Consider the following 12,200-nt stretch of genomic DNA (forward strand, 5'->3'; position numbering starts at 1 on the left):
TTTACATGACACATGTCTTTGGTTTTTCTTTTTTTTTTTTTGATATGAGAAGATAATGGTTAAATTTCAGTTTTAATCCTCAAATTTTCTGAGATTATATAAGAATGGTTACATTTTAGTTTTATCCCTATATTTTTGCTCAAATTTGATATTTATTTTTATACTTTAATTTTGACATAATTTGGTACCTCAATTTTTGTAATGTCATTAGTTAGTTTAGATATTTTATTCTTATTAAAATACTAATTTAAATTTTTAATAATTGTTAAGACTATTAAAATTCTCTATTAAATTAAGGTCTATTATAATGTTATTTTTTGTTACATGAATATTAAATGATTTTTTTAAAATGTCATATTGGCAAAATTTAACAAAAAGATTTAATGGTTTAATAAATGGACTTAAAAATTGAAAAGTAAAAAAAAAATTCTTTAAAATAAAAGTATGAATAATAAATTTCAAATATAAAAAGTACAAAAATTTAAATATATTGTAATATTTGATTTAAAAATTTAAGTACATTGTAAGATTTGAATTTCTACCTATAATTTAGTCAAAATAAAAAATTAACTCAGCGTTAAACGCCTAAGTATTACTAACAACCATACTAATTTAGTAAAAATATATGCATATAATTAATTAAAATGCTAATAAGTATATTAAAGTAATAAAATTAATAAAATTTTAACTAAAAATATTATTATCAAATATATTATATGAAAATACGAATTTTATAAAAAGCCGAATTATAAAACTTTAGAGACAAACATATAAATGTGAAAATTTATTAAATAAAAGAAATGAAGTAAAATAACCGTTGATGTTAACGTAAGCAGGGACACAAAAAGGCAAGTGGAAAATGGTAATTGATTTGGTGAAAAGGGGGGACAGATGGTCCCACGATGTACCTCTCTCTTGGTCGCACGCTTGAGAACGACTAAACCAAGAAGCGGTAAACGACGACGTTCGTTTACAGTAGTTCAACCCAATCCCCCCTCCTCGGCGAACTTTAACAGATTACGGTCCTCACAAATTCTAGAGAGAGAAAAAATTGAAAAAAAATCTAGAGAGAGAGTATAAGAGGTCTTAAGTAGAGTGAAGAACTGAGGTCTTAAGGTCGACTGAGGTTTGACTTTGCTGATTGATTTTTGATTGATTGTTGATAGATCATAATCAATCAATCGGTTGGAAAAGTACTGCTTCTTTTTAGAACTTTTTTTATCCAACGTTATTTCAACTGAGTTCTGTTTTTTTTTTTTGGTTCTTCACTTGTTTTAGAGGGTGAATTTACGGCTTCATTTTTAAAATATTGAGTTTTTTTTCAAGCTCCGCACTGAAATCTGCAAGATCTGTAGTTAATGGGCCTTAATTGCGGCAATCTAAAACCAGTAGACTTTGATGAGGAAGACTAGTTGATCAAATGGGAGGAGTTATTGGTTAATTCATAGATGAAAATGGAAATAATTTCCAAAATTTCCTTCTTCTTTTTTCCTGAACTTTTTACATGGACAATTTAGATTCTGCTTCTTCTTTTTTTGTGGTCTTGTTGACGAGGTGATGATTTGCAGGGAATGTGAGAATGAGAAGCTTGCTGGAGAATTCATGGGTGCTTAACTCTTCATTAACAAAGTGACTCTTATAAAGTATCCTAGTTCCTTGATTTCGAAGCCAAGATTGAAAGGTCGGTTATTGATGTCTTTTGATAGTATCATTTCGTTTTAGTTCTTCCTCTACTTGTCTGATGCGGAATTTAAGGGTTGTCAAAATTAGGTTTTAAGTTTACTGTTACCATGGAATTTAGGCATGCCATGAATGTGGGCAGTACAAAACTGAGGCAAATAGATTTGTTAATTTTACTCGCCTCATATCAAAATTAAGAACTCGAGTGTGCCTCGTGCCCTGAGCTCACTAGTCACCAGGTCAATCACCATTCACAAGTATGACTTTCACAATTAATTAGCGGGTCCTTTATATGTGATTGTTAATACCAGTGTATTGTAAAAAGTAATTGATTGGATCTTAATCTGACAACGATGGGCTAGCCATGTTGTTGTTGCTGGTTTTGTGATTTATGTAGTTCATAATTTGTTGACTACTGATGATGTGGTTTATTTCAATATTCAGAGAATGTTTATTGACCCATCGAAATGTACTTTAGAATTCATAACTCATTATTTTTGACAGACAATGATGTTTGGTGTGTGGAATTTTTCATGTAAGTAGCTCATGAAAAGATATTTCCTTTTCTTCTGGTGCTGGTTATGATCAAATTTTACCCAATAATATCCTTCCTTTTTGTGGTAATAATTGAATTCTCTTGAAAGAAATATCCATTTTTACTACTATTGTAGATCTTTCCGGTAATATTGTGAAATGTATTATTTATATTATAAAAAGATACTCAACACTTGTTATTTTGATTCTTCGATTCATATCATATCAGCTAAATACTTTCATATATAATCAGATGGGTAGGAATTATTATCAGGCAAATTTTTTGTCTTCTTCTGTAGCTCTCTTTTATGATTTCTTTTTCCCTGGAGTTTGAGAAGTACAGTATCTTTGAGTACAGCTTTAAGGTTGATTTAGCAAGAATTTTCTCTTGCAGGTCCGCCCATATTAAGTTGATTTGTCATTGTTGGTGCCATGGGTGTCTCAGGAAAATGGATCAAAGCACTAGTGGGCTTGAAGAAATCAGAAAAGTCTCAATCTTCAGAGAAAGTAGAAAATGTTAGTTTGAATGTTGCGAATTTTTTTTGCCCTTCTGTAGGTTTAGATTTGGCTTCATGCTTGTGTCACAGCCCACACACAATATCCTGGCCTGTGACATGTACATCATGGCACGTGTGCCTCTTCAAAATGCTGAAGTATTATCAAATGTCAGAAAGTATCTTCTGTGCGCACTTGTAGCTAGATGATCATGTTTTTGGAGTAATGCATTTTTCGTTGACTTATGGCTTAGCTGAGTTGTTGACTAATCCGGTACATACAAGGAGTATTATGTAGTAACTTACATGCAGTAGCTTTCCTTGTTAGCCTAATCAAGATGTGATTTCTACTCTCTTCATCCATACTAGTTGATGATGCAATTTGTGGTTATTTGCGCACTTGATGATGCTTATTTTCATTTACCAGTCTTATGGTATGCTGTAGCTTGCTAGCACGTAGAAAGCAGATGTGAGTTGATAGCTGGCTCAGAGCTGGAATTTTTCCTTCAAACCTTATTAAGCTGTGTAGTTTTATTTGTAGTGATTAAAATATGGGTTCTTTTTTTACTTTGCTTTTATAATTTCAATGTCAAAGACACAATGCCAAAAACTTGACAACAGTCAGAAAAAAATTAGCCAGGCCCTTACATAATAAAATGTTCCCACTTGCTATTTTATTGTCATGAAAAGCAATTCTCATTATGTCCATCATGTAAATTTCTCAAAACTTGTGTATTTTAGAATATCCTTTGGTTTATTTGATCTTTCCTTTATTGTTTTATATTTTATTTTGGAACATTAAAGTTAGCAAGCTCAAAAAGGATTGACTTCCAAAGTAGAATACCATTTCATCATGTTTTTGGTTCAATGATTTGGTCTTTGGTTGTGACAGAGAGCAACTGGTAGCAAATTTCGTCACCGAAGAAAGCATTCGGTTGAGTTTGATACAAATGAACTTCAAGAAGAGTTGGATGAGAATGCTGCTTCACTAGCTGAAAATGCTACTTGTGCAACTATAGATGCTGCTGGCTGTCCTTCTGATGCACTTGAAGTGCATGATGCACCTCTTAATGAACATGCAAGGGAAGAATGGGCTGCCACGAGGATACAAACTGCTTTCCGAGGATTTCTGGTAGTGATTCCTTTATATATATATATATATATAATCTATGAAAATTGAGAACTTGAAATACTCTTCCGTCCCAAGTTGTTTGGGATTGTTTGACTTTCATAAAGTTCGAGGTAAAACTTGTAGTTTCTACTTGACCATCCTTATCTTGAAATATATTAGACCTAATTCTAGGAGTAAGTGAAAAGAATGTCTTGAAAAGTCAAAAGAAATTTATGATTTTATTTTGGAAAAAGGATAAGCCCTGGAAGAAAAAGGGGTGAAATTTTGGGTTGGAGTAGCTTTTCTGAGAATACATGTGTATTTTATGCATCTTGCATATCTCTATGTTCATATTTTCTCTATGCTTATATGTATAAGGTGGTAAGTACTGATGCAATGGAATGGATTTGAAATATGTTTTATTTAAACATCAGGCCAGAAGAGCACTGCGAGCATTAAAAGGATTGGTAAGACTGCAGGCCCTTGTCAGGGGTCATGCTGTAAGAAAACAAGCTGCTATAACTCTTCGCTGCATGCAAGCTTTGGTTAGAGTTCAGGCTCGTGTAAGAGCAAGGCGTGTTCGGCTGGCATTAGAAAATCAAACTGCACAACAGAAACTTCAGCAACAACTTGCAAATGAGGCACACGTTAAAGAAATAGAGGTGAGAAATATCAAATTCTTCAATTCATATAGATTGACACAAATGAATGCTCTTGTGCATGTCTGCACTCTTACACACACATGAAATTGAGGTGACTTCATGCATGCATTTAGGCATGATTGTTGCGCGTCTGTACTTGTACTGACACGTGGTCGAGTAAGTATAAATTTGCCTTTGGAATGTAATCGACAGCAGAAGTGATCTGCAACATTTAAAATAGCTCTTAAGCGATAATAAAATGACAAACCAGAGGTTCTACATTTGGTTACTTAGTTGAGACTTTAGATTGTGGTTGGCAATGATGCAACTCTCTCTTGGACAATCTCTAAGTGTGGTGTACGGATTCAGATGCGTTTGGAATCCAAATCAGGAAATCTAGAATTTATCTCCTAAGTAGAAAAGTCTGTTCAGAGAATGCTTAAAGTTTTCTGTTTATGAATATTTATGCACAATGCAAATGTTTGAAGAATTCTTGGTGGAATAAGATCCATATGGTGGATAAAATCTAGCCTGGATATTCCTTTTAACACTTTCTTTTGTGTGTAATGGCCCCAAGATTCGGGGATCCTTTTAGTAGTGATTTTATCATAGTAACTGATTTCTTGGTTGTTGTGATGCTAAAGTTAAATGATTGAGAGTGGTGATGTGAGTGGAACCAGTTATCTGTAGGTAGAACTAGGTTCTTTTTTTTTTTTGGTGGATGGAGGTGATTTACCATGTCCCTTGTTAAAGTGGTGTTACATTTGACATCACATAAGTTAGGTTTTGTGGCCATATATTCAAAAATGTTTTAGGTACGATGCCTTAACATCTGCATGTGTTGAGTTTCGCTACCATACCATACTTTGCGAATGGCTGATGTTGCTTACTTCTACCATGACTTTTTCCCTATCAAACTCTAGATTTACATATAATTTTCTATGCCATCCAACATATATTTACCAACATCATATGCACAGAATTTGATAATCCTTTGCCAGATTGTGTTTATTGAACATCAATAACTTTTTGCTAACTGAATTACGTCGTTTTCTGGTTGCACTAACAGATACTGATTACAGAATTTTGAACCCTTTTCTCATATAATTGAAGCATAAATATTGGTATCTTTGCTGAGTGATTCAAATGACTTATGACATTGATGCAGGAAGGGTGGTGTGATAGTATAGGATCCGTTGAAGAAATTCAAGCAAAGTTACTGAAAAGGCAGGAAGCTGCAGCTAAACGTGAGAGGGCCATGGCATATGCTCTGGCTCATCAGGTAAGAAATGATAATACAATTGTAAGATACTATTGAAGTGACTTCTTCCCCTCTTTCAAAATTTGGTGACCTGAAAATGTTCTATTACTAGTTTATCCTTGGTTTGCTTGTATTCAATAATAGCATGCCATTTGTCTCTCCACTTTTGTGGATTTATCATTGATTCAAGAACTCATTTTAAGTATAGGTCCTGGAATGATAAAAAGGCAACTCAGTTCAAATAGCATATTTTCTCATATATAAAAAGAGAATATATAGTTTTATGGATAAGCAGGCTGTCTTTATTCGGTGCTTTTGCTATTTTTTATTTTGTTTTTTACTTTGGCATCCTCAAAGTTTGATAGAAAATAAAAGAAAATATGAAAAAGACAATTATATTTGATTCAATATGAGAAATGGCTAAAAAGGTGATTGGCAGTTCAAAATCCATATTGAAGTAAATCATGCATTTTGTTATCTATAATTACTAAATTTTTAATTTTTGATTCATCGGTATTAATTGATCCTTGCCTGTTGATAATCCCTTCTGTATCTTGTCCTCTAGTTTCATGTGGCATTAACAAAAACTGTACAAATACTTTGCACTATTTCATTCTTGCATTCTTATGCAGTTTCTTTTTTTCTTAATGTTAATGGAGTGTTGATTGTCAAAGGTTCAGTTAGCTCTTGGTAAATTTGTTGGCTGGTCAATATCTCCTTACCAGGAACCTTTTTATCAGTGTCGCTAAAGCATGCGCCAAGGTGCCAAATAGCAAAAGTGTCTTAGATGCTTTCAGATGAGGCACATTTGATCAAGTGCACACTAGGTGCACCTCAGCAAAACAAAAATGCATGATGGAAATTTTCTTTAATTTATTTTTTTCCGTTAATTGTATCCTTAATGGTAAAAAAGGGGACAAATATTGAACTCTCTACTTGTTGAGTATTCACCAACAAACATGGGAAAATCATGCATATTGTCCAACAAAAGAAAAATAAACTTTTGCATAAAACTGTTGAAGTCATACTGGTCACCTGATTCTGTGTTGTCCGATTGTACAGTTTCAGTAGAATCATTTCAATGAGGGGTCCCTTTTGAGCTAGGCTTTATTTTTAAAAGTTACTGTGTGCATATATTCATGCAGTGGCAAGCAGGATCAAGACAGCAGTCAGTGCCTGCTGGATTTGAACCAGATAAAAGCAGCTGGGGTTGGAACTGGTTGGAGAGATGGATGGCTGTACGTCCATGGGAGAATCGTTTCCTTGACATTAATCTTCGAGATGGAGTAAAGATACGCGAGGATAGTCCAGCTGAGGGAAAGAATGATGCCAGTTCTCAGATAAAACCTGCTATCGGGAAACCAGCTGCATCAAGTCTTCATGCTAACCTTTCAAATAAAAAAACAGGTCCATCCCACTTTGATGGGAGCGATTCCCCACCTGGTAAGTCTGCATGTGTGCTTGAAGCAGTGAATGCGCCATCTTCCAAGCCAAAATCCAAACCAAATCGTGAAGATTCTGTTGAAGAAGCTGGCTCAGGACCTGTTATTAGTTCAAGATCTCATAGCAATCCTAAAGAGAGGCGGACACAGTCTGATAAACAGGCCAAGAGGCGATTGTCTATGCCAAACACTGGTAAGCCTTTGTTGGTCCTAAAGTGTATACATATCCTTACCTTGATGTTAACCCTTCTCCTGGGTCATGCTAGTCCATTGCCCATGGAATATGCATCAACTTTCAGGCATCTGAATTTTGAACATTAACATTGCCTTTTCTGGTTCAAGTTGGTTGTTGTCAAAAGTAATTATGTAGTAAATTTGGTCTGATATATCATTCCCCAAAGCTCAAAGAATGTTTGACAGTGCACAATGATTGGGTCCCTCTGGCATTTGTTTGTTACACGTTTTACTGAACATTTTTGTTTGTTTCAATGGTTTGATTTGAGTAGGTGGGGGTATTGTGTCCCAAACAACTAAGCTGAGCAAAACTGCTGCAAAACCGAACCCTGGCCCCCACAAACCTATAAGGGATAGGTCCAAGTTAAACGGACGAGACTCAAATCCCACAAAACCTGTAGCAAAGGCTGTTGATCTGTAAGGAAGTATTTGTGAAGACAAACCTGTTCGGGCTGCCATCCATCCTGTTGCTTTAGTATGTATATATCAAATTACAGTTGGTTCGACATGTTATAAAGGCATTGTTTGTTCTCCTGTCATATAATCAAGGATTGGCTTTGCCGTGGTGGGAGTAGTTACTCCGTGGCATATTCAAGGAGACTGGTTCGGTGGCTTGTTACGAGAAAAACATTGGTGAGATTTAATCAGCTCGTGTTTAATGTTTGTCAATTATGTGATCACATTGTATTTATTTTCAAGTGTATGATTTCCATAGAAGATGCCCTTTGAATTGCTCTTTTTTGAGTTTTTTTATTAAACCTCTTGGCTCGGTTGCTGCTGATCAAAGACTTGTTTTGTGCGTGTGAGATTTAATTTTGCTCTTTTAATATTAATTTTGCATTGTGTTGTAAATTAACCAATAACCAGTATCGAATTACCGAGAGATTTCATTTGTCCACCTGTATGAAAGTATTTGTTTTACAGTTTAAATATAGTAACGGATGGTAAAATGTTAAATGTTTGATTTATTTTTTTAAAATGGATTATATTATTGATTGAATAATTATAGATTTCAGATAGAAAATTACTTAATAGTGATTAAGATATTAAATATTCTGTCAGTTCGATGTATTGTTGCAAGTTTATTGGTAATTTTTGGTAGAAAAGTCTATTTCTATCCGTTACTCTTCAACTTTTAAATTATAAAAAAAACCGTATTTAAAATTGTACAATATGTTATTATAAAATACATATTTTATTCATTATAAATTTAAAATTGTATATATTAGTGATGGAATAGGATCAAGAGTATTCACTGTTGTATTTGTATTCATTTTGTTTGATTTATGGAATATATCAACAATCGAGTTTGGATGTATTGTTTCAATGTTTATCGGCGTTTTCAAATATTATTTACTAACTGTTTTGTTCTAAGATAAATGATCAATTTTCAAGTTCTTAAACAAAATAAATATTATAATATTGAGTAAATGCCCTAGGGCTTGTCTATTTGTGTAAATGGACAAGGCTCCAACAGTAGTGCAGTGTCCTCCGCCTCCTTTACAAAATATAGACAGATAAATATACAATGGTGGCGTTCCATCCTTCTTCAATTGAAAATCTCTTAAATACCCTTTAAACTCCATCAGAACTACACTTTCATTCCCTCCTTCCGCCCTCCCTTTTCCCTCAAGCTTCTTCCCCTCGACAATCTCTCCTTTATCGCTCCCAAGTCCCACTCTCACCCTACCCCTCAGTTCGCTCTCGAAAAGGGTAAAGCAATTTCTTCAGAGTTTTAACCCTAACCCCCCCCCCCTCCCCCCAAAAAAAATAAATCAAACCCTAGTAAATTCCCCCAAAACCCAGAATTCCATTCAAGATAAACCCCTACACGACCAACCACCCTAAAACAACAACAACAACAAAAAACTCTGATTTTAACATCACCTTGAAAATTGCGTACATTGTTACTGTAGCTTATCCAAAGCTTCAAGCTTTGAACATTTTTTCTTCTTCTTCCCATTTGTTCACAATTCCACTCTCACTGCGAAGTTGTATAAGACACCCACCATTCCCTCCCAATTCCTCCCGTTTCCACCTTTGTTCAATGTATTCCACCCCTTTTATTCTCTCCTTTTCCCTCCTCCTTTCCCTCCCTATCCTCTTCTTCTTCTTAGCCCCTACTTTCCATCCCCACCCTCTTCCCCCCATCTCCGTCCCCGACGAACTCGACGACCTCCGTCTCTTCCACCGCGCCACCACCCCTTCCTTATCTTCATCCCATCTCTCCTCCTCTTCCTCCCCCAAAATTGCTTTCCTTTTCTTAACCAACTCCGACCTCCATTTCCTTCCTCTTTGGAACCGTTTCTTCCGAACCGCTAAAACTTCACGCTACAACATCTATGTCCACGCTGATCCCACCGTCAACATTACTCGCCCCACCAAATCCGTTTTCGATGACCGTTTCATTCCCAACGCCAAACGCACTTTCAGGGCTTCCGCCACGCTGATCTCCGCCACCCGACGCCTCCTCGCCACTGCCATCCTCGACGATCCCGCCAATGCTTACTTCGCCGTCCTCTCCCAGTACTGCATCCCTCTCCGTTCCTTCAATTACATCTACCGCTCCCTCTTCACTTCCAAAACCTTTGATCTCACCTCCAACTCCTCTGATTTGACTCAGTACGGTGTTCGAGTCAAGTACAAATCTTTCATCGAGATTATTTCCAAGGAACCCAGGCTGTGGAAACGGTATGTAGCACGTGGCCGATTTGTGATGATGCCGGAGGTGCCATTCGAGGATTTCCGAGTTGGATCTCAGTTTTTTGTATTGACTCGGAAACACGCGTTACTGGTGGTCAAAGATCGGACTCTTTGGAGGAAATTCAAGTTACCGTGTTATCGTGCCAGCGAGTGTTACCCGGAAGAACATTATTTTCCGACATTGTTGTCAATGCAAGACCCAGATGCGGTGACTCGCTATACTTTAACTCGGGTTAATTGGACCGGAACGGTTGCGGGTCACCCCTACATGTATAAGCCGAAAGAAGTGTCGGCCAAGTTGATTTATGAGTTGAGGAAGTCAAATTACTCGAGTTCATACTTGTTTGCTAGGAAATTCTCACCAGATTGTTTGAAACCCTTGATGGGTATTGCTGATTCGGTCATTCTTCGAGATTGAGCTTTTTCCTGGTGAGTAAAAATCCTTCTTTTCGTATGATTTAATTGCTTTTTATGTTTTTTTTTTTTGGTGAGTTGAGTAGGTGTTGGGTGAGTTTACTCAGCGAGTTGGATGATGGAGATGGGTGGAGTAGTTGGGTTGGTTATTAGTTCTAGCTAACCTTGGAAAGTTGCGAACTTTGATTTAGTTAGTAGAAGAATTTGAGTCAATTTGAAATGTTATTGGATTGGCTTGGCTTTTTTTCAGATTTTGAATTTGGAAATTAGAATCTTTTAACGTAGATTTTTTCAATCAAACCTGTTCTCAAAGGAACTGTTTTTATTCCGTTGTAGTAGGCATATATGAAATACTGCCCACAACTGCAATTTAGGACCCTGGTAGTAGATCTTTTAAGTTTTGAAAGTAGTTCTAATCCCATTAGTCATTTCCTTGCAAAATCTGAAACACCGCATCGTTCAATGTTCACCATTGATGTCATTGTGCTTGACTGCCTAACCTATAACAAACTAGTCTTTTCAACAAGATGATAATCTTAAAGAATGGTTTGTAACCAATTTTTAGGTTAGAAGTTTTGACCAGTTTATACTAGGAGAAATTCATAGAAGACTGCAGTTTTAGCTTTAGAACCGAAGTGCACTTAGATGTGTATAATAACAGGATGTAGAGAGTTAAAAATTTTGTGGAAATTTTGTAAAGATTGAGATCCAGATATCAACCATTTTATTAGGAAGAGTTTTTTTTTTTTTTTTTCTTCGGAACATATGGAAGAAGTGAGTTTTTGTCGAGTTTGAGCTCTTAACACCTAGATCAAAGATCAAAGCCTCTTCGTTCCCCCGCTTGTTTAATGCTTTTGCAATATGGGGGTTTGTTAGAAATGCTACCGTGCAATGATTTCAATATGCTTGTTAGTTCCTTCTACATCCATTGAGAACGAAATCTTGTTGTAATGGGTTAGCAACGACAGAAAGCCAATAACAAAAAGCAAAAGCAAAAATGGGAATCGGGAGATCGATTTGCTGTTGGGTTTTTCGTGAATCTCCTGGGTGTTAGGTTCCTAGATTTTTATGGTTTCTTTCACGCAGATTCTATGATCGTTTCATTCATGTACTGACTTTCGTCCTAATTTCATTTCACAGGTGAAAAAAGAGATTGTCAAGGACCTAGCTTGGAGTAGAATTTGCTGGGGAATATGAGAATTACGGTTTTAAGGAGAGGTTAATCTACCCACAACCAACCAAACCCCTAAAACTCCAACTTTAGAGAGCAAAATTTTATTACCCCCATTAAGAAAAAAGAGAAGGGGGGGAGTCTTGTGCGTTTGCCAAAGCTGTAATGGTGTAACAGTAGCCCTTAGCAGTTCAAAGTTTTTTGTCATTTTGTTGTGTGATTTGTACATATGAATGTGTGAAATACAATCAAATTCTACCTCTTTGCAAGAATCCCATGAAAACAAAAGCTACAGCAATTTAGGGGGGGGGGGGGGAAGGAAGTGATGGGATTGAAAAGAAGCTAAGCGACAAATTATGCATTCACCTTTCTTTTCAAACTTTTACTACTTCTATTGAAGGGTAATGTATTGTTCTCTAGATATTGGTTAAAACTTAAAAAGATTATTTAATTACTAGTTTAAAACCTTATTTAATATTGAATATATTTTTGAACTTAAAATTTTATTAATATCA

General features: G+C 35.7%; 2 protein-coding genes across 3 annotated transcripts; both read left to right on the forward strand.

Moving 5' to 3' along the window:
* The first annotated feature begins 856 nt into the window (after window positions 1–856).
* Window positions 857–8,183, forward strand: LOC108453669 (protein IQ-DOMAIN 5-like). 2 transcript variants are annotated; one of them, XM_017751919.2, is made up of 8 exons: window positions 857–1,126; window positions 1,569–1,681; window positions 2,609–2,730; window positions 3,601–3,840; window positions 4,254–4,481; window positions 5,629–5,742; window positions 6,867–7,356; window positions 7,670–8,183. In XM_017751919.2, the coding sequence occupies exons 3-8, from the start codon at window positions 2,647–2,649 to the stop codon at window positions 7,816–7,818; spliced, it is 1,305 nt and encodes a 434-aa protein (XP_017607408.1). In that variant the 5' UTR covers window positions 857–1,126; window positions 1,569–1,681; window positions 2,609–2,646; the 3' UTR covers window positions 7,819–8,183. The 2 variants fall into 2 exon arrangements, with proteins under 2 accessions (XP_017607408.1, XP_017607407.1); XM_017751918.2 differs by having other exon boundaries at window positions 861–1,193.
* A 644-nt stretch (window positions 8,184–8,827) lies between these two features.
* LOC108449993 (glycosyltransferase BC10) lies at window positions 8,828–11,957 on the forward strand. The gene is made up of 2 exons (XM_017747403.2): window positions 8,828–10,529; window positions 11,655–11,957. Exon 1 carries the CDS (start codon window positions 9,445–9,447, stop codon window positions 10,516–10,518), a length of 1,074 nt encoding a protein of 357 aa, XP_017602892.1. The 5' UTR covers window positions 8,828–9,444; the 3' UTR covers window positions 10,519–10,529; window positions 11,655–11,957.
* Window positions 11,958–12,200: the final 243 nt, after the last annotated feature.

Source organism: Gossypium arboreum, chromosome 5, assembly GCF_025698485.1.
Source record: "Gossypium arboreum isolate Shixiya-1 chromosome 5, ASM2569848v2, whole genome shotgun sequence".
In the NCBI taxonomy this organism is placed as follows: domain Eukaryota; kingdom Viridiplantae; phylum Streptophyta; class Magnoliopsida; order Malvales; family Malvaceae; genus Gossypium; species Gossypium arboreum.

What these genes read in the sequence shown, in the direction of transcription:
- LOC108453669 (XM_017751919.2), top strand. Translation starts at nt 2,647, where the DNA reads ATGGGTGTCTCAGGAAAATGGATCAAAGCACTAGTGGGCTTGAAGAAA. An exon ending in CACACGTTAAAGAAATAGAG is followed by an intron (nt 4,482 to 5,628) that starts GTGAGAAATATC and finishes ACATTGATGCAG; the next exon opens with GAAGGGTGGTGTGATAGTAT. An exon ending in CATATGCTCTGGCTCATCAG is followed by an intron (nt 5,743 to 6,866) that starts GTAAGAAATGAT and finishes ATATTCATGCAG; the next exon opens with TGGCAAGCAGGATCAAGACA.
- LOC108449993 (XM_017747403.2), top strand. Translation starts at nt 9,445, where the DNA reads ATGTATTCCACCCCTTTTATTCTCTCCTTTTCCCTCCTCCTTTCCCTC.